At 40.5% G+C, this 21,189-nt stretch overlaps 1 protein-coding gene across 1 annotated transcript in view; it reads left to right on the top strand.

The window, feature by feature from the left end:
• ATP6V1B1 (ATPase H+ transporting V1 subunit B1) overlaps positions 1-21,189 on the top strand; it is a 145,191-nt gene that overhangs the window by 62,419 nt on the left and 61,583 nt on the right. Inside the window, exons 3-4 of the mRNA XM_073611041.1 lie at positions 6,480-6,578; positions 14,180-14,273. Coding sequence (XP_073467142.1) covers positions 6,480-6,578; positions 14,180-14,273 — 193 coding nt within the window. The remainder of the gene's footprint in view (positions 1-6,479; positions 6,579-14,179; positions 14,274-21,189) is intronic.

The following is a 21,189-nucleotide window of genomic DNA, read 5'->3' as shown; positions in this document are numbered from 1 at the left end:
ACCGCCTAACTGGGAACATACGTCATGATTTTGACGTTATAAACCGGGGTTAAAGCAGCCGTTATAGCCGCCAAAACCCCGGTATAGTTTTTTCCTCAGGTTAAAAGTGGTCCCAGCGGTGGACTTGTGCCCTCCCCTTTCGCCGCTGCTTGGTCATTTCTGAGCTTACCAGAGCCGTTGGTAAGCCCTGAACCGTTCTGATGCGGTCGAAGGCTGCTTTAAAGGGTAAATGAGAGATCTGGGGTCTTTTTGACCCCACATGTCTCAAGAAAGAGGACCTGTCATGCTTATTTGTAATACTAGGGATGTTCACCTCTGACGAAGGCTCTTTACCATGTGATCTGCTGTGTCCAATCACAGCTGATCACATAGTAACCAGGAAGTGCTGTTAATCGGCTTTCCTCCATTAGCGCTGACAAGGCGCGGGTAGAGGAGAGCTGTTCAGCGGTTCTCCTGACGGGGGGGGGGGTCTGCGCTGATAATCAGTGCAATTATTATCAGTGCAGACCCATCAGCAATGCCCACCAGTGCCCGCCAGTGATACCCACCTGTACCTACATTTTATGCCAATCATACCCATAAAGGTTGCCATTCAGTGCCCATTAGTATTGCCAGTCAGTGCCTCCTCATCAGTGCTGCCTATCATTGCTGCCTATCAGTGCCTATCAGTGCTGCATATCAGTGCCCATCAGTGCTGCATATCAGTGCCACCTATCAGTGCCCATCAGTTCCACCTATCAGTGCCCATCAGTTCTGCCTAATCAGTGCCCATCAATGTTGAATATCAGTGCCCATCAGTGCCGTCTATCAGTGCCCATCAGTGCTGCATATCAGTGCCACCTATTAGTGCCACCTATCCGTGCCCATCAGTGCTGCATGTTAGTGCCTCCTCATCAGTGCCCATCAGTGCTGCCTCATAAGTGCCCATCAGTACTACATATAAGTGCCACCTATCAGTGCTGCCAATCAGTGCCCATCAGTGCTGCATTTCAGTGCAGCCTCATCAGTGCCTCCTCATTAGTGCCCACCAGTGCCGCCTCATCAGTGCCTATCCGTGCCCATCAGTGCCGCATCATCCGTGCCCATCAGTCCCGCATCATCAGTGCCCATCAGTGCTGCCTCATCAGCGCACATAAGTGAAGGAGAAAATGTACCTGTTTGCCAACATTTATAACGGAAAGTAAAAAAAAAGGTTTTTTTTAAACATTTTTTAGTCTTTTTTCATTTGTTTAGTAAAAAATAAAAAACCCCAGTGGTATTACATACCACCAAAAGAAAGCTCTATTTGTGTGAAAAAAAAAGATAAAAATTTCATTTGGGTACAGTGTTGTATGACCATGCAATTGTCATTCAAATTGCGACAGCGCTGAAAGCTGGAAATTGGTCTGGGCAGGAAGGGGGTGAAAGTGCCCTGTAGGCAGGTGGTTAAACGCTGTCATGCCACATACACTGTATGCGCACAGCTGGCACTACCGTTCTGTGCTGGTAGTATGCAGCTCAATCCTGCACCTTCAGTGCTGTGACCATTCTGTCACTCTGATAGGGGACTGCTAGGACGGGCTTTTGATCACGTGACCACGGTCACAGCCAATCACAGTGATTACATTATTTGCCCCAGCGTTAAGTCTCCTTAAAGGGCTAGCTCTCACCGGGACAAAAGGGGCTAAAGGTCAGATCACAAAGTAAAACAAGGTTTGGGAGGACAACACTTAAAAAAATGATTTTTCCGGCAACTGTGAGAGTTATTTGAAATGAATGGGCTGCAGTAATGCAACGCAAAGCAGCACATGATAAAGCGCAATATAACGCATGCGTTGCAGCAAAGCACCCTAAGTTTGTATGGACCCTAAAGGGGTCAGAGGTCCCTTTTCTTTTTTAAATACTGCTCAAAGCAGACCCCAAACTGATATTCTGTTCAGATTGATTCACATATTAACCTCTCATATCCCTATAGCATTATGGCAGTGAGATCTCCACACCCACAGTGGCCACTATGAACTACCCCTTCTTAGGTTTTTTCATCTAAGGTACAAGCATGCAGCAGGAGTACTGAGACTTACCCACACCAGGAGGAGAAATACTCAACAGTAGTGGTTGGATGGTTTTTCTGACTCTAAAGGAGATTGCCAATGTAGTCTAAAAAAAAATAAATAAAAAAAATCCAGCGAGTAATTTAGCTCACCTGCCCCCATGACTTAATTGTCTTTGGGTGGACTGGCCCTTTAAAATATACAAATATGAAATCCACTAATTCTCGGCATACAACCATTTGTAATAATTCGTAGTGCTATTGTAGATTTAATGACGATGAAATTGGACTTTAATCCTCTTACACCGTATGTACAGGTGCACTGCTGGCTGTAACAAAAGTCTCCGAATTCAACTCAGCCGGGGCCTAAATCCTATTTTCTCTTGAGCAGACTCTCAACACCATTATATATATATTTATATACACACACACTACATATATATATATATATATATATATATATATATATATATGTATACACACACACACACTACATATATATATATACACACAATATGTAGCCGGGTGCCCCACCGGATGCATGCATCCCATAACTACTTCCAGTGACCAGATCTCAGCCTTTGTCACCAGATGCAGATGAGGAGGAAGATGTCTACATGGACTGGCTGTGGCTATCCACACCTATGGATGCCACCCCACTCCCATCTCCTGCAGAACCTTGCGCAAGGACCCTCAGGCTTAAAGCTCCATAGTTTATACCTCAGGGCCACCAACCAGAGAGTCAGAAAGATCTTCAGACCTTACCGAGTGCTCAAGATTCAAAGATGTCCCAACCACCCCTAGAATCAGATAAGGCATCTGCTGGAGAGGGGCCATCGAAGTCAAAAGAGCAAAGACCAAAGAGGGCTTTCCGCCCACCCAAAAAGACTGATTTACTCACTGCCTGAGAGTTTAGAAGAGATTATCGTTTCCACTCAAAGGTCTCAAGAAATGCAAGTTTTTTCCACTCCAGTCTTGGTGGAAAGCAACTCCAGCTCACTCCCGTTTTAGTAAATCAACCTCTATATGTCAACTGACTCAGTCCCTCCCAAGGGTACCAAAGGTTTTTTGGTGGGGGGAGTGTGTAGCCGGGTGCCCTGCCAGATGCATGCTGCTGTCTGTCATTCCCAGCCACTGTGCAGCCAACAGGAGGGGCAGGCTGAGCACTTCTGTGCCTGTTCTCCTGCTTTCTTCACCCCCACTGGGTGTGTGGTTAGAGGGAGGTCCAGCTAAGGGGTGAGAATCCCCCGCTCGCTCCTGCCCCCCCCCTCTTGGCAGCAGTAACATTGAACTCTGGGAGTTGTACTTTGTGGGCACTCTCTGCTACATCAGGGAAAGGGGGCTGCAGACCACATTACTCAGAGAACCTTGCATGAGAGGAAGTCTGAGGACTGAGGACTTTTCCTGGGCAAATGGAAGGGAGCAGTGCACAGCGAAAGAAGGAAAAGACCTGTTGCAGCGCCCTGCATCCACATCAGAGGGCAAGGAGAGAGAGAAACAGAAACAAAGCTGCTGGAAAGCCCCTTGCTGTGCTGAGGGACCAATCCACTACTAGAATACCATCCGTGCTGTGCCAAGGACCAGAGTAGCTCCAAGCAACCAATAGTAAATGAACATCAAACCAGAGAGACTGCTGTGTCACTGGGTCTGGTGGAGACTAAGCCCTTAGGAACTGACTACACGACTGTCTTGTAGCTCTTTTACTGTCTGCTGGCCTAATTGTGACTGTTCTCATGCACGCCAATGGTACCATTAGTTGTGTCAGAGTTATGGTATATAGGAAATCCGCCCCCTCCTATATTCCAAGTGCTGCGCTAATGGAAATAAAGCCTGATATTGAGCTGCCGCTTACAGTGTGTATAAATATATGTGCAAAAAATTAGATTCACCAAAAACTAGCCGACTGTCTTGTAGCTCTATTACTGCATGCTGGCCTAATTGTGACTGTTCTCATGCACGCCAATGGTATCATTAGGCCCCAACATTAGCAGGCTAAAGATTAAGGACTAAAGACTGCCCATTACAGTTGCCACGCAGAGACCCTAGCCTAGACCATCACTTCATTTAGAGGTACTTCTCAGGAGACATTGCACAAGGCTTAGCCATTCTTTTAGAGTGCAGTCTAACACAGACACAATATATTATTCACCTTGTAAGTAACGTTTATATGCATCGTTTATTGCTGAATTTGCTGATTCATGTGTTGACTCCAGTTTAGTGGTACAGAACCCTATTCTAAGTTATTTTGGCATGTGTACTGCACTGTCTAGTAGACTCCGAATCTACCTTCTGTGTGCTTATTTATGCTCAAACCACGCCTTATTCTAACTCGTACCAATATATTGAGTTAATTTACAACTAAAGGGTCTTGTGTATATTTGCTGGTAGTAAGTTACAGCAATGTTAAAGGTATCTATACTCGTGTCCTTATATCTACTTGCTGTGACTTTCATTCAGCCAGGTGTGCAAGAGGGGCTGAGGTTGTTCTTGGAGTTGAGGTGCAGAACAGAGAACCCAAAAAGTGGGTCCTACACTATTCATAAAAAAGAAAGATAGATCCCACTTCTTTCTTTTTTATGAATAGTGTAGGACCCTCTGAAAATGGGGTACTTTGGCGCAGTGGTGGGCTTAAGCATAATATGGCCATATTATGTGACTAAAGCCCCATATTTACGCATTAAGATTTGGTGCTTTTAAGAAGCCTCGTAAGATTTAAAAGTTACTCCTTTTGCATTTTTGTATGTGTGCGCTATTATCTGTGGTTCTATATATATATATATATATATATATATATATATATATATATATATATATATATATATATATATATATATATATATATATATATAGACATACAGTATATACACACACACAAAGGGGATCCCCAGCACATTTACTGTACAAGCTAGCCAGCTCAAAAAACATGTTTCAGCTAATCAGGTTAAAAGCAGAGATTTACAACACAAGTTTGTAGACACCCGACCTTCTCACCATTTATGCACTTTTTGAATATCTTAGTTCAAAACCATGGGAATAAACAGGAAGTTGGCTCTGTAACCGCCTCCACTCTTGGTAAGGCACTCCACAAGATTTTGGAGGGTGTCTGTGGGGATTGGGGCCCTTTCAGCCAAAAGAACATTAGTGAAGTCAGGAAGTGATGTTCGATGGAAAGACCTGGCCCACAATCAGATCTTCAGTAGGGTTGAGGTCAGGGCTCTGCGAAGGCCACTCAAGTTCCTCCACACCAAACTCATCAAACAATATCTCTGTGGAGCTGGCTTTGTGTTGGCTGTGTAGTGTATGCATATATAGAGATAGAATATGGAACTTACTTATTCTTCCCATAATACCCCCACCACCTCCCTTGGTAGAAGTGTTGTAGAGGCATAGAGTATTGGTGTTGCCTGTCCTGTAAAATGGCTACTTCCAGTCCTCCTAGCAGGCTTCTGCAGCAGGCACGTGTAAGTTGGAGCTTCTGGGTTTTTAACACATTAAGCACATGCAAACATTAGGATACTACAGACCCCTAATGGGGACAAATCAAGTCACTGGTGGAGATTGTACAAAGCTTGAACAAGTGCTATGATGGCACCCAGAGGTGTGTCTCTATTCTACGCTTCTGTGGTTGTTTCACGGTTAATTTTTACTAGCAATACAGTATGTTTTACCCTTCCAATGTTCCTTTGATTATGATTGTTCACGATGTGTCCTTTATGGAAACTGTAAAGCTGGCTACATACATTATATTACTATCTGATTCTACAATCTCCTTTAGGTCTCCCAGCAATGGTTGTATAAACCTTAAAGCTGACCATATGTACTACACCAGTGTTTCTCAACTCCAGCCCTCAAGGCGCCCCAACAGGTCATGTTTTCCGGCTTTCCCTCAGATGAAACGGCTGTGGTAATTACTAAGGCAGTGAAACTGATCAAATCACCTGTGCAAAATAATGGGAAGCCTGAAAACATGACCTGTTGGGGCGCCTTAAGGACTGGAGTTGAGAAACAATGTACTACACTTTTTTATGGCTATAACACTCAAAAACACATCAGGTTGAAGAAATTGCCACAACAAAATGTAAAGTATTAATCCAGCAGACACTGGAATAGGTTTTTATATCTGACGGTGGAAGTTATACACTTGAGTTCCCAGCTACACTGACTAACTGCAGTTAGTGCTCTCACCTTTTCTGTTAGATATCTCACTTAATTATGGGCATTTTCAGAGAATACTACTGAAGCAGTGAGACTCCCCCTGTGTGAGAAGGGGGGCACAGCTTGAACTTCCTGGCAGTTATAGGAAGCCAAGGGGTGGTTTGGTCCACCAAACCCTGCTCATGTAAAACAGTTTTGGGTGGACTGACCCTTTAATTAAGATCAGGGCATTCTGCATGTAGTGAAGAGTTTTGTATTTACTCCACTGATTATTTCTCTTCTTACTGTTATGCAGTTTGCTCAGTATGCTGAGATTGTGAACTTCACCCTACCAGATGGCACGGTCCGAAGTGGACAAGTTCTGGAGGTCGTTGGTTCCAAGGCTATAGTCCAGGTAACTTCTCTATTATTTGTCTAAATCAAGTTCATCCATCCTTTCTAATTCCACCTCCTGCCTTCTGTATCTTAGCTCACCTTTGACCTGCTCCATCTCCACAAGCACCAATATTTTGTTACTCCATCCCTACTAGTTCCACTTTCAACTATGCCCCATCATTACCACTGATACATCTCCATAAGCACCGCAATTCCCAGTTGTTTCTGCCCTAGCCAGGCCTCCTCGTCAATCAATCTTCACTAACCACATGACCACCCTAAAGTGCCAAACGTGTCATTTTAAATCTCCTACATTGTCTCTAACCACGCATCTTTCCTTCTTATTATTTTCTAGCTATAATTCATTCATGATCCACCTTCTCTAACAACACCAGCCAATTCCAGTTACAGCTCACTGTTTAGCTCTATGAGCCCCTTGGTCCTTGTTTTCCCTCTATTAGTACAATCTATTTGTTAGTTCCTTCTACCCCCTGCTTTATCTCCGTAAACCCCTTACTGCTCCATCTCCTCAAACTCCATCATGATCCATCTTTACTACCCCAATCTCCTTTCTGATCCCTCTCCCTTAGGCTCAATATCCTCCTGCTTAATCATTTCCAGCCCCCATCTCAACTGGAATCCATCTTCAGTGACCCCCACCTCACTGAAACATTTCCACTGTACCTTTTTTGTTCCTGTTCTATCATCGCTAGCCACCTCCTCTCCTCCCTGACAAATTTCTTCCCTATTCCATCATACCTATCCAGACTGGCTACCTTTTTTCTCTCCACTGTCCCTACCAACTCTTCGCTATATTGCCTCTCCACGCTCCATGACTACTGGTACTGCTATGTCCTCCCTGCTGCATCTGCTTTGGCATTGTTTCCTCCCTGCTCCATCTCTCTCATCTGGTTGAGCTCCTCTCTTCGTCATCTCCTTTGTGACTGTCTATCCTTGCTTCAACACTTCTGGCCCCAAAACCCTTCATGCTCCACCTTTGCTGGTCCTATGCCTTCCTTGCTTTATCCCCTCACTTCTCCATCTCCTATTCTACTCTGGCCAAGCTTCTCTGTGCTCCATGTCCTCTGGTCCTATCTCTTCCCTTCTCCATTTTCTTAGGTTCTAACTCATCCCCTTCCTTTTTCCCTAACTCATGTCCCATGGTCCTATCTCCTTGCTCCATGTTCTTTGGCTCAGCCTGGTCAATCTGCTTTTGTCAAATGCCTTCTCTGCTCTATCTCCACCGGTTATAGTTCATTCCTGCTTTACCTACTCTGGCCGTGGCTCTTCTCTGCTACATGCCCTCTGGTCCTAGACCTTTCCTGCTTCATCTCCTCTGGTCCTGTTTCTTCTATACTCCACCTTCTCTGGCCATAGCTCATGCCTGCTCTATATATTCTGGTCCTGGCTCTTCTCTGCTCCATCACCTCTTGTCCTGGCTCATCTCTATTTCATTTTCTATGTCTTCCTTCTGCTTCATTTCATCTAGTTCAGTTTCCTCACTGGCCCATCTCTCTAGATCCTACCCTCGCCCTGGTTCATCTTCTCTGGCTCTAGTTCCGCCCTGCTCCATGTCCTCTGGACTTTTCTCCTCCCTGCTCCATTTTCTTAGGTTCTAACTCCTCCCCTTCCTTCTTCCCTTTTTCATGTCATGTGGTCTCATCTCCTTGCTCCAGGTTCTTTGGCTCAGCTTGGTTAATCTCCTTTTGTCATATGCACCCTCTTCTCCATCTCCTGTGATCCTAGCTCCTTCCTGGTCCATCTCCTTTGGTCATGGCTCCTCTCTGTTCCATCCCCTTTAGTCCTAGCTTCTTTCTGCTCCATCACCTCTGGTCCTGGCTCTTCTATGCTCCATCTCATCTGGTCCTGGCTCTTCTATGCTCCATCTCCTCTGATCCTGTTTCTTTTATGCTCCATCTCCTCTGGTCCTGGCTCCTCTCTGCTTCATTTCCTCTGGTCCTGGATCCTCAATGGTCCATTTCCTCTGGTCCTGGTTCTTCTATTCTCCATCTCCTCTGGTCTTGGATTCTCTCTGCTCCATCTTCTCTTGTCCTGGGTCCTCTCTGCTCCATCTCCTCTGGTCCTGGCTCCTCTCTGCTCCATCTCCTTTGGTTCTGGCTCTTCTATGCTCTATCTCCTCTGGTCCTGGCTCTTCTATGCTCCATCTTCTCTGGTCCTGGCTACTCTATGCTCCATATCCTCTGGTCCTAGCTTTTGTCTGCTCCATCTCCTCTGGTCCTGGCTCTTCTATGTTCCATCTCCTCTGGTCCTGGCTCTTCTATGCTCCATCTCCTCTGGTCTTGGGCTCTCTCTGCTCCATCTTTTCTTGTCCTGGGTCCTCTCTGCTCCATCTCCTCTGGTCCTGGCTCCTCTCTGCTCCATCTCCTTTGGTTCTGGCTCTTCTATGCTCCATCTCCTTTGGTCCTGGCTCTTCTATGCTCCATCTCATCTGGTCCTGGTCTCTGTCTTCTTCCTGCTTCATCTCATCTAGTTCTAGCTCCTCACTGGTCCATCTTTCTAGATCCTACCACTTCCTTGGTTTATCTTCTCTGGCTCTAGTTCCTTCCTGCCCCAAATTCTCTGTCCCTAACCAGCCCCCCACCTGGACCATCTCCTTGTCATTTTCCCACTGTACACATGCTTAGCTAATTAGGGACTAGCTGTCACAGGCTGTGTGATATTAATAAGAAAAGGTTCAGCTTCTCCTAATATAACAATTAACCATAGTAGAAGCCTTGCAGGAGAGCAATATAGAGTATAATATACATGCTACTGTTTTGCCCAGACTAACCCTACTGTCTACAAATAGAAAAACTTATAGAGTAACGAATATCCGTGCTGGGACATGTAGTCCCACATCAGCAGTTTTCCCACTCTCTGGCTCTCGTCTGTGTTAGGAAGCTCGCACTGCTGACCTGTGCGCAACCTCTCTTGGCAACCCGCCAAAGCTTCCCTCACTTAATCCCAGCGAGACCTCTGCACAGCCCCTCTAATCCCATTAGAGAGTCAGCCTCGGTGCCGAGCGAGCAGGAGCAGCTTAGAATCAGTCACACACAGAAAAACAGAACATTCCTCGCTCAGCCTGGGCACACGAATCTCATTAAAGCTGCGATTTGCAGGTTATTTCAGAAAACAGTGTCAACTATCGGAGCTATTACATTTTTTAAGGTTATTCCCAAACAATATTCTACTATGGACACCATCTCCGTAAAGAGGACCTGTCTCTCAACCGCCCCGCTGGCAGTCTTATTGGTGCTCAGGGCCACCATTAGGAATCATAGGGCCCCGTACAGCCTACCTGACATGCCCCCCCCCCACCACATCACCTGAACAAGACTTGTGCCCTGCCTTATAGTCATAGATCCAACATCCTACCCCCAGAGAGGGAGAGAGGCAAGTGAAGACCGCGTGGGTTTGATGCCGCTGTCACACCACACTATACGCTTGTAGGTGGGGTGCGGTGGGGTGCGGTGGCAGTAACTCACACAAACTAGTGTAATAGAAAACCTGTATTGAAGCAAAACAGCCCAGAGGGACACCTGCCCAACCGGGTACACTTTACAAATTCCAACCATGTGAAGAGGACAGGTATCAGCTGTGTTGACGACATCTGTTAAGAGAGCGGAATGCGGCTTGGCTATCCAGTGCCCAAATGGGTAGATCTCGACCCTATACTTTTCCTCCTCGTCAGGAACCTTTTCCTATTGCTAGTACTGTCCCTAACAGGCGGTGCACCGGTCCCTACCCTACTAACTTGCAAAACGTGTGCCAAGCCCCGTAGCCATGGCCTTTAATTAGGCTCTGCCTGACCCAAGATGGCTGCTGGAGTCACATGGGGCATCAGCAATCCAATCAGATGCTTCCCCGGTCACCCAGGAAACCATAGAAGAATTGTGTTCCCATTGACTTCCTCTCCAGCTGTGGTGCCGTTGCCAAAGAGTGCCACCTGCAGTGGAGAAGGTAGACTGCACCTGCCTACACGCTGCATCACAAGAAGTCTGCACACATCCCTTCCTGTTTATTGAGCGCTTTAATCCCATTTCGCTGGATGTACGCATATATGCAGACTCTCGGCAGGTCGGTTTTAACGGTGACCGGCCGCATATACACTATGTTTTTAAAAGTATTGGGACGCCTGCCTTTACACGCACATGAACTTTAATGGCATCCCAGTCTTAGTCCTGTAGGGTTCAATATTGAGTTGGCCCACCCTTTGCAGCTATAACATCTTCAACTCTTCTGGGAAGGCCGTCCACAAGGTTTAGGAGTGTGTCTATGGGAATGTTTGACCGTTCTTCCAGAAGCGCATTTGTGAGGTCAGACACTGATGTTGGACAAGAAGGCCTGGCTCGCAGTCTCCGCTCTAATTCATCCCAAAGGTGTTCTATCGGGTTGAGGTCAGGACTCTGTACAGGCCAGTCAAGTTCCTCCACCCCAAACTCACTCATCCATGTCTTTATGGACCTTGCTTTGTGCACTGGTCCAAATCATTGGAGGGGGGATTATGGTGTGGGGTTGTTTTTCAGGGGTTGGGCTTGGTATACCAAGACATTTTGGACAATTTCATGCTCCCAACTTTGTGGGAACAGTTTGGGGATGGCCCCTTCCTGTTCCAACATGACTGCGCACCAGTGCAAGATAAAGAAAAGGATGAGCGAGTTTGGGGTGGAGAAACTTGACTGGCCTGCACAGAGTCCTGACCTCAACCCGATAGAACACCTTTGGGATGAATTAGAGCGGAGACTGTGAGCCAGGCCTTCTCGTCCAACATCAGTGTCTGACCTCACAAATGCGCTTCTGGAAGAATGGTCAAACATTCCCATAGACACTCTCCTAAACCTTGTGGACTGCCTTCCCAGAAGAGTAGAAGCTGTTATAACTGCAAAGGGTGGGCCAACTCAATATTGAACCCTACGGACGAAGACTGGGGTGCCATTAAAGTTCATGTGCGTGTAAAGGCAGGCGTCCCAATACTTTTGACAATATAGTGTACATGGTCCTGTGTTTACAACTTACCGCGCTAAGAGCGCTCCCAGCACCGTAGCCGGCAGGGATCGGAAAGCTACCGATGTATACCTGCGATTGAGGAACTTTCCAATCATGTGACCGATGTGACAGCCAATCATAGTGGTCACATGACCCGAATGCTCCTGGGTTTCAGAACCCTTAAAAAAGGGCTGGGAGGTAGTTGGCTGGAAGTGGTCAAATTCGGAAAAGTTAAAGGCAGCATTCCAGTACTGGACCCAAGCTCTATTGGGTCAGCAAAGGGGGCCTGGGCCACTATCATCAGCCTTGTTGGCGTGTGGAACAGGTTTATGAGAAACTTCTACTTATCAGTTGAGTCCTAGGCAGACTGAATGTTGCTTCATCTCAGAGAATAGGTCATCTCTAGACAGGTACACTTCAGGTTCTATTAACAAAAAAGACCAACAATTAAAAAAAAAAGGGGCGGTGCCCTCTTTATCAGAGTAGCTTACGTGTTTCAGGGGCAGTGACCTCTTCATCAGAGTAGCTTATGTGTTTCAGGGGCAGTGTCCTCTTCATCAGAGTAGCTTACGTGTTTCAGGGGCAATGCCCTCTTTATCAGATTAGCTTATGTGTTTCAGGGGCAGTGCCCTCTTCATCAGAGTAGCTTACGTGTTTCAGAGGCAGTGGCCTTTTTATCAGAGCTGACACCCATACCCTCTCTGCAGTGTATAAATAGGGAAGACACCAGGGAATGGAGAGCCCACCCTCTGCAAAAGGGAGAGGCCCCATTACCAGAGAATGAACCCTTGTGAAGCCATGATCCAACCAGGCTGACTAATACACCAACTATACCATACTTAGAAAGATGTAATATTCCTATGTATGCTATAGCTGGTGTGTTGGCCCTTTGGGTGTTACATTAAAAACACAAAATACATAGATAAAAATCCAGCAGGGGTGGTGGGAACCCCTAATGATGGCCACAGCAGGTGTACAGACCCAGGAACCCAGCACAGGGTTGGTGGGAGCCTCTCATAATAGGCACAGCAGCTGTACAGACCCGGGAACTCAGCCCAGGGATGGTGGGAGCCCCTCACAATGGGCACAGCAGGTGTACAGACCCGGAGACTCAGCACAGGGATGGTGGGAGCCTCTCATAATGGGCACAGCAGGTGTACAGACCTGGGAACTCTGCACAGGGATGGTGGGAACCTCTTATAATGGGCACAGCAGGTGTACAGACCTGGGAACTCAGTATAGAGATGGTGGGAACCTTTATAATGGACATAGACAATGTACAGACCTGGGAACTCAGCTCAGGAATGTCGGAAACCCCTCATGATGGGCACAGAAGGTGTACAGACCTCAGAACTCAGTATAGAGATGGTGGGAACCTTCATAATGGACATAGACAATGTACAGACCTGGGAACTCAGCTCAGGAATAGCGGGAACCCCTCATAATGTGGACAGCAGGTGTACAGACCTCAGAACTCAGTATAGGGATGGTGGGAACCTTCATAATGGACATAGACAATGTACAGACCTGGGAACTCAGCTCAGGAATGGCGGGAACCCCTCATAATGTGGACAGCAGGTGTACAGACCTCAGAACTCAGTATAGGGATGGTGGGAACCTTCATAATGGACATAAACAATGTACAGACCTGGGAACTCAGCTCAGGAATGGTGGGAACCCCTCATAATGGGCACAGCAGGTGTACAGACCTCAGAACTCAGTATAGGGATGGTGGGAACCTTCATAATGGACATAGACAATGTACAGACCTGGGAACTCAGCTCAGGAATGGCAGGAACCCCTCACAATGTGGACAGCAGGTGTACAGACCTCAGAACTCAGTATAGGGATGGTGGGAACCTTCATAATGGACATAGACAATGAACAGACTTGGGAACTCAGCTCAGGAATGGCGGGAACCCCTCATAATGTGGTCAGCAGGTGTACAGACCTCAGAACTCAGTATAGGGATGGTGGGAACCTTCATAATGGACATAGACAATGTACAGACCTGGGAACTCAGCTCAGGAATGGCGAGAACCCCTCATAATTGGCACAGCAGGTGTACAGACCTCAGAACTCAGTATAGGAATGGTGGGAACTTCCTCATTATAGGCACAGCATGTGTACAGAACTGGAAACTTAGCAAAGGGATGGTGGGAACCCCTCATAATGGGCGCAACAGGTACACACACCCAGGAACTCAGCACAGGAATAGTGGGAACCCTTCATAATGGGCATGGCAGGCACACAAGACCCTGCAAATAGTTCAACACTCCAAGAACCAGCAAGAAATGAAATCTCACTCTTGGGTGGACTGAGGCTCCAGCGATCGGGGGGTCAGTGCCAGCCTAACAATAAAGGGTTAAATCATCCAAGGCACACAGGAAGGGCCCTCTAATCCCAGCATTAACCCTTTCACTGCCACCCTCGGCCCCCCCAATCGCTTTTAAAAGCCTCCCCGACAGCCTCGAGGTCCGGTGTGTGAATGAGAGGAGCAGGTCCCCCCCCCCTCCCTCCCCAATCCACACACATTATCCTTTGCTTTCATTCGGTCCTGACTTTACTCCTGCCGTGTCTGCTCTAATCCGCACTAATTGCCAGTAATTGGGCTCTTGCCCCGGGTCTCTGCAGGTGTTTGAAGGGACATCTGGGATCGATGCCAGGAAAACAACTTGTGAATTCACGGGGGACATCCTGAGGACACCTGTTTCAGAGGACATGCTGGGTATGTTGGAGCAGAGTTCATGCCTGGATGTGACTCCCAAATAAAAAGAACCGCGCCCGAGTATCGGAAATAAGAACTGTCTGCATCAATCCACCCGCAATCAGGCGCCTAGCATTTAAATGGCTCGCCAACGCGACATAAACCCAACAGCCCTTTATACCCAAACACCCCCCATGTCTGAACGTGGTGCTCTGAAACGCACATGCGCCAAGATGAACGGCAACGCAAAGCATCCCACTTGGTTTTGTGAATTTCTGTGCATTACGGTAACAGATGTTTTATGGTATACATGCAGAGCCACAGGCTCCATTCACACCGGGCCATTTCACCACAAAACAAAGCTCGACAAGAAGGCCTGCGTTCACACCTGTTGCATTTTTGAGTGTTGCATTTTTGAGCGTTTTTGTGGGCATTTTTAATGCACGTCTTTGTACAGTGTTTTCGAAGCGTTTTTGAACTTTGGCATTTTTTAAATTAGCCAATAGAGAAAAATATAATCTGTTTCATCATTTGTTGCTTTTTTTTATCTTTTTCATCCACTTTTTTTTTATTATTATTATTTATTTATTATTTATTTTTTATTTATTTTTATTTATTTATTTATTTATTTATTTTTTTACGTATTTGTTGTTGTTGTAAGGGGTTAAGGGTTAGGGTTAAAGGTGGTTAGGGGTTAATTTATTTATACATGTATTTACTTATGATTATTTATTTATTTTGTTAGGTTAGGGATTAGGGTGTAGGGTTTAGAGGTAGGATTAAGGTTTAGGGTTAGGGGTTAGGATTAGGGTTAGGGGTTTGGGTAACTTTCTTTATTTATTATTTATGTATTTTAAGTATTTATTATTTATGATTATCATTATTTATTTATGTATTTTATTTATTATTTATTTATTATTCATTAATTTATTGATTAGTTATTATTATTATTTTTATTTAATTATTGCATTTAACCAAAAAAAAAAAAAAAACCTCTAAAACATGTGATAAAAGCTTTGAAAGTTATTTATTTATTTTTTTAGGTTAGGTATTAGGGTTAGTGTTAGGATTAGGGTTAGTGTTTAGGGTTAGGGGGTTAATTTATTTTTATATTTATTTACTTATGATTATTTATTTATTTTTTTTTTTTAGATTAGGGATTAGGGTTTAGGGTTAGGATTAGGGTTAGGGGTTTGGGTTATTTTCTTTATTTATTATTTATTTATTTTATGTATTTATTATTTATGATTATTATTCTTTATTTATGTATTTTATTTATTTATTATTTATTTATTATTCATCAATTTATTGATTCATTCTTGTTATTATTTATTTTTATTTAATTATTGCATTTAGCCAAAAAAAAAAAAACACTCAAAAACAGGTGATAAAAGCTTTCAAAGTTATTTATTTATTTTTTTTTAAGTTGGGTATTAGGGTTAGTGTTAGGATTATTGTTAGTGTTTATGGTTAGGGGGTTAATTTATTTATATATTTATTTACTTATGATTATTTATTTATTTACTTTGTTAGATTAGGGCTTAGGGTGTAGGGTTTAGGGTTAGGGGGTTTGGGTTATTTTATTTATTTATTTTATGTATTTATTGTTCATGATTATTATTCTTTATTTATGTATTTTACTTATTAATTATTTATTATTCATTAATTTATTGATTAATTATTATTATTTATTTTTATTTAATTATTGCATTTAAGCCTTGAAGCAGAAAAAAACTCTCAAAAGCGTGTGATAAAAGCTTTAAAGGTTATTTATTTCTTTTTTTTTAAGGTTAGGTATTAGGGTTAGTGTTAGGATTAGAGGTAAATATATTTTTATTGTTTGTTTCCATCAAAAGGAGCAATATAACAAAGCGTTATACCCAAACAGTACAAATTTTGTAAAAACTAGTGTAAGGGTTTAGGGTTATTTTATTTATTTATTTATTATTATTTCTTTTATTTATGATTATTATTCTTTATTTCTTTATTTTATGTATTATTTATTTATGTATTATTTATCTATTAATTAGCATTATGTATTTTTATTTATTTAGCGCATTTAAGTAGAAAAATGCTCAAAAACGCGCAATAAAAATGCACTAAAATGCTCAAAAATCTGCAAATCAAGTGTTTCCATCTATGTCACAAAAAACGCTTGAAAAATGCACATATCTACAAAAAAAAAAAAGCTCTAGAACTTTTTTGAGCTTCACGCGTTTGGTTTCAGGCGACTTGGAGTGGAGATGTTTTTTGAGCTACAAAACGCTGAAGTGTGAATGGGGCAGAAGAATGACATTATTTTAATGGTGCCCGGTAACAGCCGCTAAGCTCAGGTGTGATTAGCGCATTTTTCACGCATTTTTTGCCAGTGACAAGGAAGACCACAACGTGTGATGTCAGAGGTGGGACTTCTTTCCATTGGCCAAAACAAAATTTCCTGAAGCTAAAAAACACATAATAAAAGACATGCAATAGGCTTTAAAAACGCAAATTTGCACACAAAAAAAAATTGCAATGCACTTAAAAAAAAACGAAAACTTGCGCATAAAAAAAAAAAAAACCCACACACTACACTTTATATATGTAAATTTGCTCATAATAAGACATAGCATACGCTTCAAAATCGCAAATTTGTGCATAAAAAAAAAAAAAAAACGGAATCATTTTCAAATTGCAAATTTGCGTGTAAAAAAAAAAAGAAACGCAACGCGCTTTAAATAACACAAATTTGCTCGTAAAATAAAACGTGCAATACGCTTCGAAAATGTTAATTTGTGCGTAAAAAAAAAAAAAAGCAACGTGCTTCAGAAACTCAAAATTACATGTAAAAAAAAAAATATATTATTTCAACAAGTCATGTTAAATCTTTGCCTTTCTGCAGCTTTCATTAAAGTAATTTCTGGTGATCCTGCCATAAAGGTCTCCCCATTTGTGTTCTCCTTCTTGTCATCTAATCACATGCGCCCCCTGGTGGAGACTACAAGCGGCCACGCTGACGTACATTGCTCAGACATTGGTCCACTTGGTGTCACTGATATTAGGAAACCAGATAAAAAAGGAATGGTGTGCAGCCAATGCTGAAGTGAGTGGATGTAGACAGGAAGTGGCTGAAAGAGGCTGAAGGAGATCTGCAGGTTTAAAATGGGAGACAGGATAAAAAAAAAAAAAGATGAAGACAGTAATTCATAAAAAAAAGAGGTAACTAAAAGGAAACCAAAAAGAAATCACTGTTTAATTTTGAAAATGTGTAATTATTTTTTATTTATTTAAATGTATTTCAAATAGTAATTTAAACGTCCTAATCTATCTGTGTACAGTTGACTGCTGAATGTATTGTCCCCCTCCCCCCGCCCCCGCAACTCTTTTTTTAAAATTATTATTTAAACATTTTTTTTTTTAATAAGACAGTAGTTTGGAAAAAGTAGCCAGAAAATAAATCCATTTTTAATTTTTAAAATGTTAAATTTAATGACACTCATGTAAAAATTTAATTGATTAAAATATACTTTAAAATCAACTTCAACTTTTTACAATTGACTGCTGAATGCCCCCTCCCCCCTCAACTCTTTATTATTATTATTATTTAAACTTTTTTTTTTAATAAGACAGTAGTTTGGAAAACATAGCTATAAAAGAAATCCTTTTTAATTTTTAAAATGTAAAATTTATTTACACTCATGTAAAAATTTAATTGATTTAAATACAATTTAAAATCAATTTCAACTTTTTACAATTGACTGCTGAATGCCCCCCCCCCCCCAACTCTTTTTTTATTACTATTTCAAGTTTTTTTTTTGTTTTTTTTTAAATAAGACAGTAGTTTGGAAAACATAGCTATAAAATAAATCCCTTTTTAATTTTTAAAATTTAAAATTTATTTACATTCAATTGGGAAGAGTTTTAATTTCCTGTTCCCTCACCCTCCAACTTTATTTTTTTATTTCAACATTTATCTATTTTTTAAATAAAACAGTAGTTTGCAAAAAGTAATCAAAAATTAAAACCTTTTGAGTTTTTTTTTTTTTATTATTATGTAATCATTTTTTTTTAATAAGACAGTAGTTTGGAAAACATAGCCATAAAAGAAATCCCTTTTTAATTTTTAAAATGTTAAATTTATTTACATTCATGTAAAAATGTAATTGATTTAAATATACTTTAAAATTAATTTAAACTTTTTACAATTTACTGCTGAATGCACTGCCCCTCCCCCCCTCACATTGTCTCTTTTAAATGTATCTTGGGAATAGTTTTCATTTCCTGTTGCCTCACCCTCCAACTTTATTTCTTTATTTAAATTTTTTTTTTTTAAATAAAACAGTAGTTTGCAAAAAGTAACCAAAATAAATCTCTTTTGAGTTTTTTTTTTTTTTAAATAAAACAGTAGTTTACAAAAAGTAACCAAAAAGAAAACCCCTTTTGAGTTTTTTTAATTGTTTAACATATTTAAATGTATGCAAACATTGAATTTATTTAAGTATATTTCAAAATAATGTAAACTTTTTAAAACTATCTGTATACAATTTACTGCTGGAAGGTGTTCCTTGACTTGCCCCCACACCTTATTTTTTATAAATACGTGTGTTTTAATAAGACAATAAGTTTAAAAAAATGTAACCGAAAAAACATAACTTTTTAATTAAAAAAAAAAAAAAAATGTATTTAGAAGTCTTTACAAAAAATGGATGCAAACTTTTTAATTTATCAGATGACAAGTGATAGGCGCTCGATGTATTATGTTGGTTCAGGTGATTATTTTTAAAGTCCACGCATGTCATTAAAACAAAATATAAAAATCCTCACCATGTACAGTCTGTGGCCATTAAAAAAAAAAAAAAGCAATTCTAATCATCTAAAAGCAATAAATTCAAAACTTTCCTATTAATACTGTTTTTTTTTTTTTTTTAATGGTGTGGACGCCTCCTCTATTCAATTATTCAGCCTCCTCTATGGCCACTCTCCAGGGATAGTTTGAAGCTGATTGGTGCTGTGGAGCAATGCAGATAGTTTTTATTTCCAACACCAATATTAAAGAAAATGCAAATTATAATGTGTGTGAAAAAAAAAAAAAATGGCTCCAGACGCAAAGTGGTTAACGTTTTTTATTTTTCAGTTCTTTTAAAACATTTTGGTAAACTTTAAAATTTTTTTCAAACGTTCAGCATCTTCTAGGGACACTTTAAAGGATTTTTTGAAGCTGATTGGTGCTATGGAGCAATGCAGACAGTTTTTTTTTTTTATTTTAAACACAAATATTTAAAAAAAATGCTAATTTTAATGTGTGTAAAAAAATGCGAAGTGGTTAAAATTGTAATTAATTTAGAATTATTTTGAAATTTATTTTGAAATTTTGCTAAACTTTTTCATTTTTCTCTAATGTTAAGGCTCCTCAATGGACACTTTTGAAAAATGGTTTTAAGCCGATTGGTGCTATGGAGCAATGCAGACAGTTTTTTTTTATTTTAAACACAAATATTTTAAAAATGCTCATTTTAAATTGTGTAAAAAATGTGAAGTGGTTCAAATTTTAATTAATGTAAAATTATTTTGAAATTTATTTTGAAATTTTGGTAAACTTTTTCATTTTTCTCAAATGTTAAGCCTCCTCACTTTTGAGCTGATTGGGCTGATTGGGCTGATTGAGCTGATTGGTGGTATGGAGCAATGCAGACAGGTTTTTTTTGTTATTATTTCCAACACAAATATTCAAAAAAAATTACAAATTTTAACATTAATAAAAAAAATGTGTAAACATTTTTAAAAATTGCTCCGGACACAAAGTGTTTTATTTTTAATTTATTTAAATTTATTTTAAAATTGTATTGTACATTTTGAAACTTATTTTGAAATGTATTTTGTAATTTTGGTAAACTTTTTCATTTTTCTCAAATGTTAAGCCTCCTCAATGGCAACTTTTGAGCTGATTGGGCTGATTGGTGGTATGGAGCAATGCAGACAGTTTTTTTTTTTTTTCCAACACAAATATTAAAAAAAAAAAAAAAATACAAATTTTAACATTAATAAAAAAAAATGTGTAAACATTTTTAAAAATTGCTCTGGACACAAAGTGGTTTTATTTTTAATTTATTTAAGTTTATTTTAAAATTGTATTGTACATTTTGAAACTTATTTTGAAATTTATTTTGTAATTTTGGTAAACTTTTTCATTTTTCTCAAATGTTAAGCCTCCTCAATGGCCACTTTTGAGCTGATTAGGCTGATTGGTGGTATGGAGCAATGCAGACAGTTTTTTTTTTTTTTTTTCAACACAAATATTAAAAAAAAAAAAAAAAATACAAATTTTAACATTAATAAAAAAAAAATGTGTAAACATTTTTAAAAATTGCTCCGGACACAAAGTGGTTTCATTTTTAATTTATTTAAATTTATTTTAAAATTTTATTGTACATTTTGAAATGTATTTTGAAATTTATTTTGAAATTTGGGTAAACTTTTTCATTTTTCTCAAATGTTAAGCCTCCTCAATGGCCACTTTTGAACTGATTGGGCTGATTGGGCTTATTGAGCTGATTGGTGGTATGGCGAAATGCAGACAGTTTTTTTTTTTTTTTTTTAATTACCAACAGAAACATTAAAAAAAAAAAAAAAAATACAAATTTTAACATTAATAAAAAAAATGTGTAAACATTTTTAAAAATTGCTCCGGACACAAAGTGGTTTTATTTTTAATTTATTTAAATTTATTTTAAAATTGTATTGTACATTTTTTCAATTTATCTTGAACATTCAGCCTCCTCTATGATTAGTTTCCAGGAATTGTTTGAAGCTGATTGGTGCTGTGGAGCAATGCAGACAGTTTTTATTTCCAATTATTAAAAAAAAAAATGCAAATTTAATATGTATATAAAAAAATTTGCTCTGAACGTGAAATGGTTCCATTTGTAATTTATTGAAATCTATTTAAAAAATAAGCCGA

Source organism: Aquarana catesbeiana, linkage group LG01 (assembly GCF_042186555.1).
Source record: "Aquarana catesbeiana isolate 2022-GZ linkage group LG01, ASM4218655v1, whole genome shotgun sequence".
Taxonomy (NCBI): Eukaryota; Metazoa; Chordata; class Amphibia; order Anura; family Ranidae; genus Aquarana; species Aquarana catesbeiana.
Note: the sequence above shows the minus strand (reverse complement) of the source record. Positions and strands in the feature narration are given on the sequence as shown.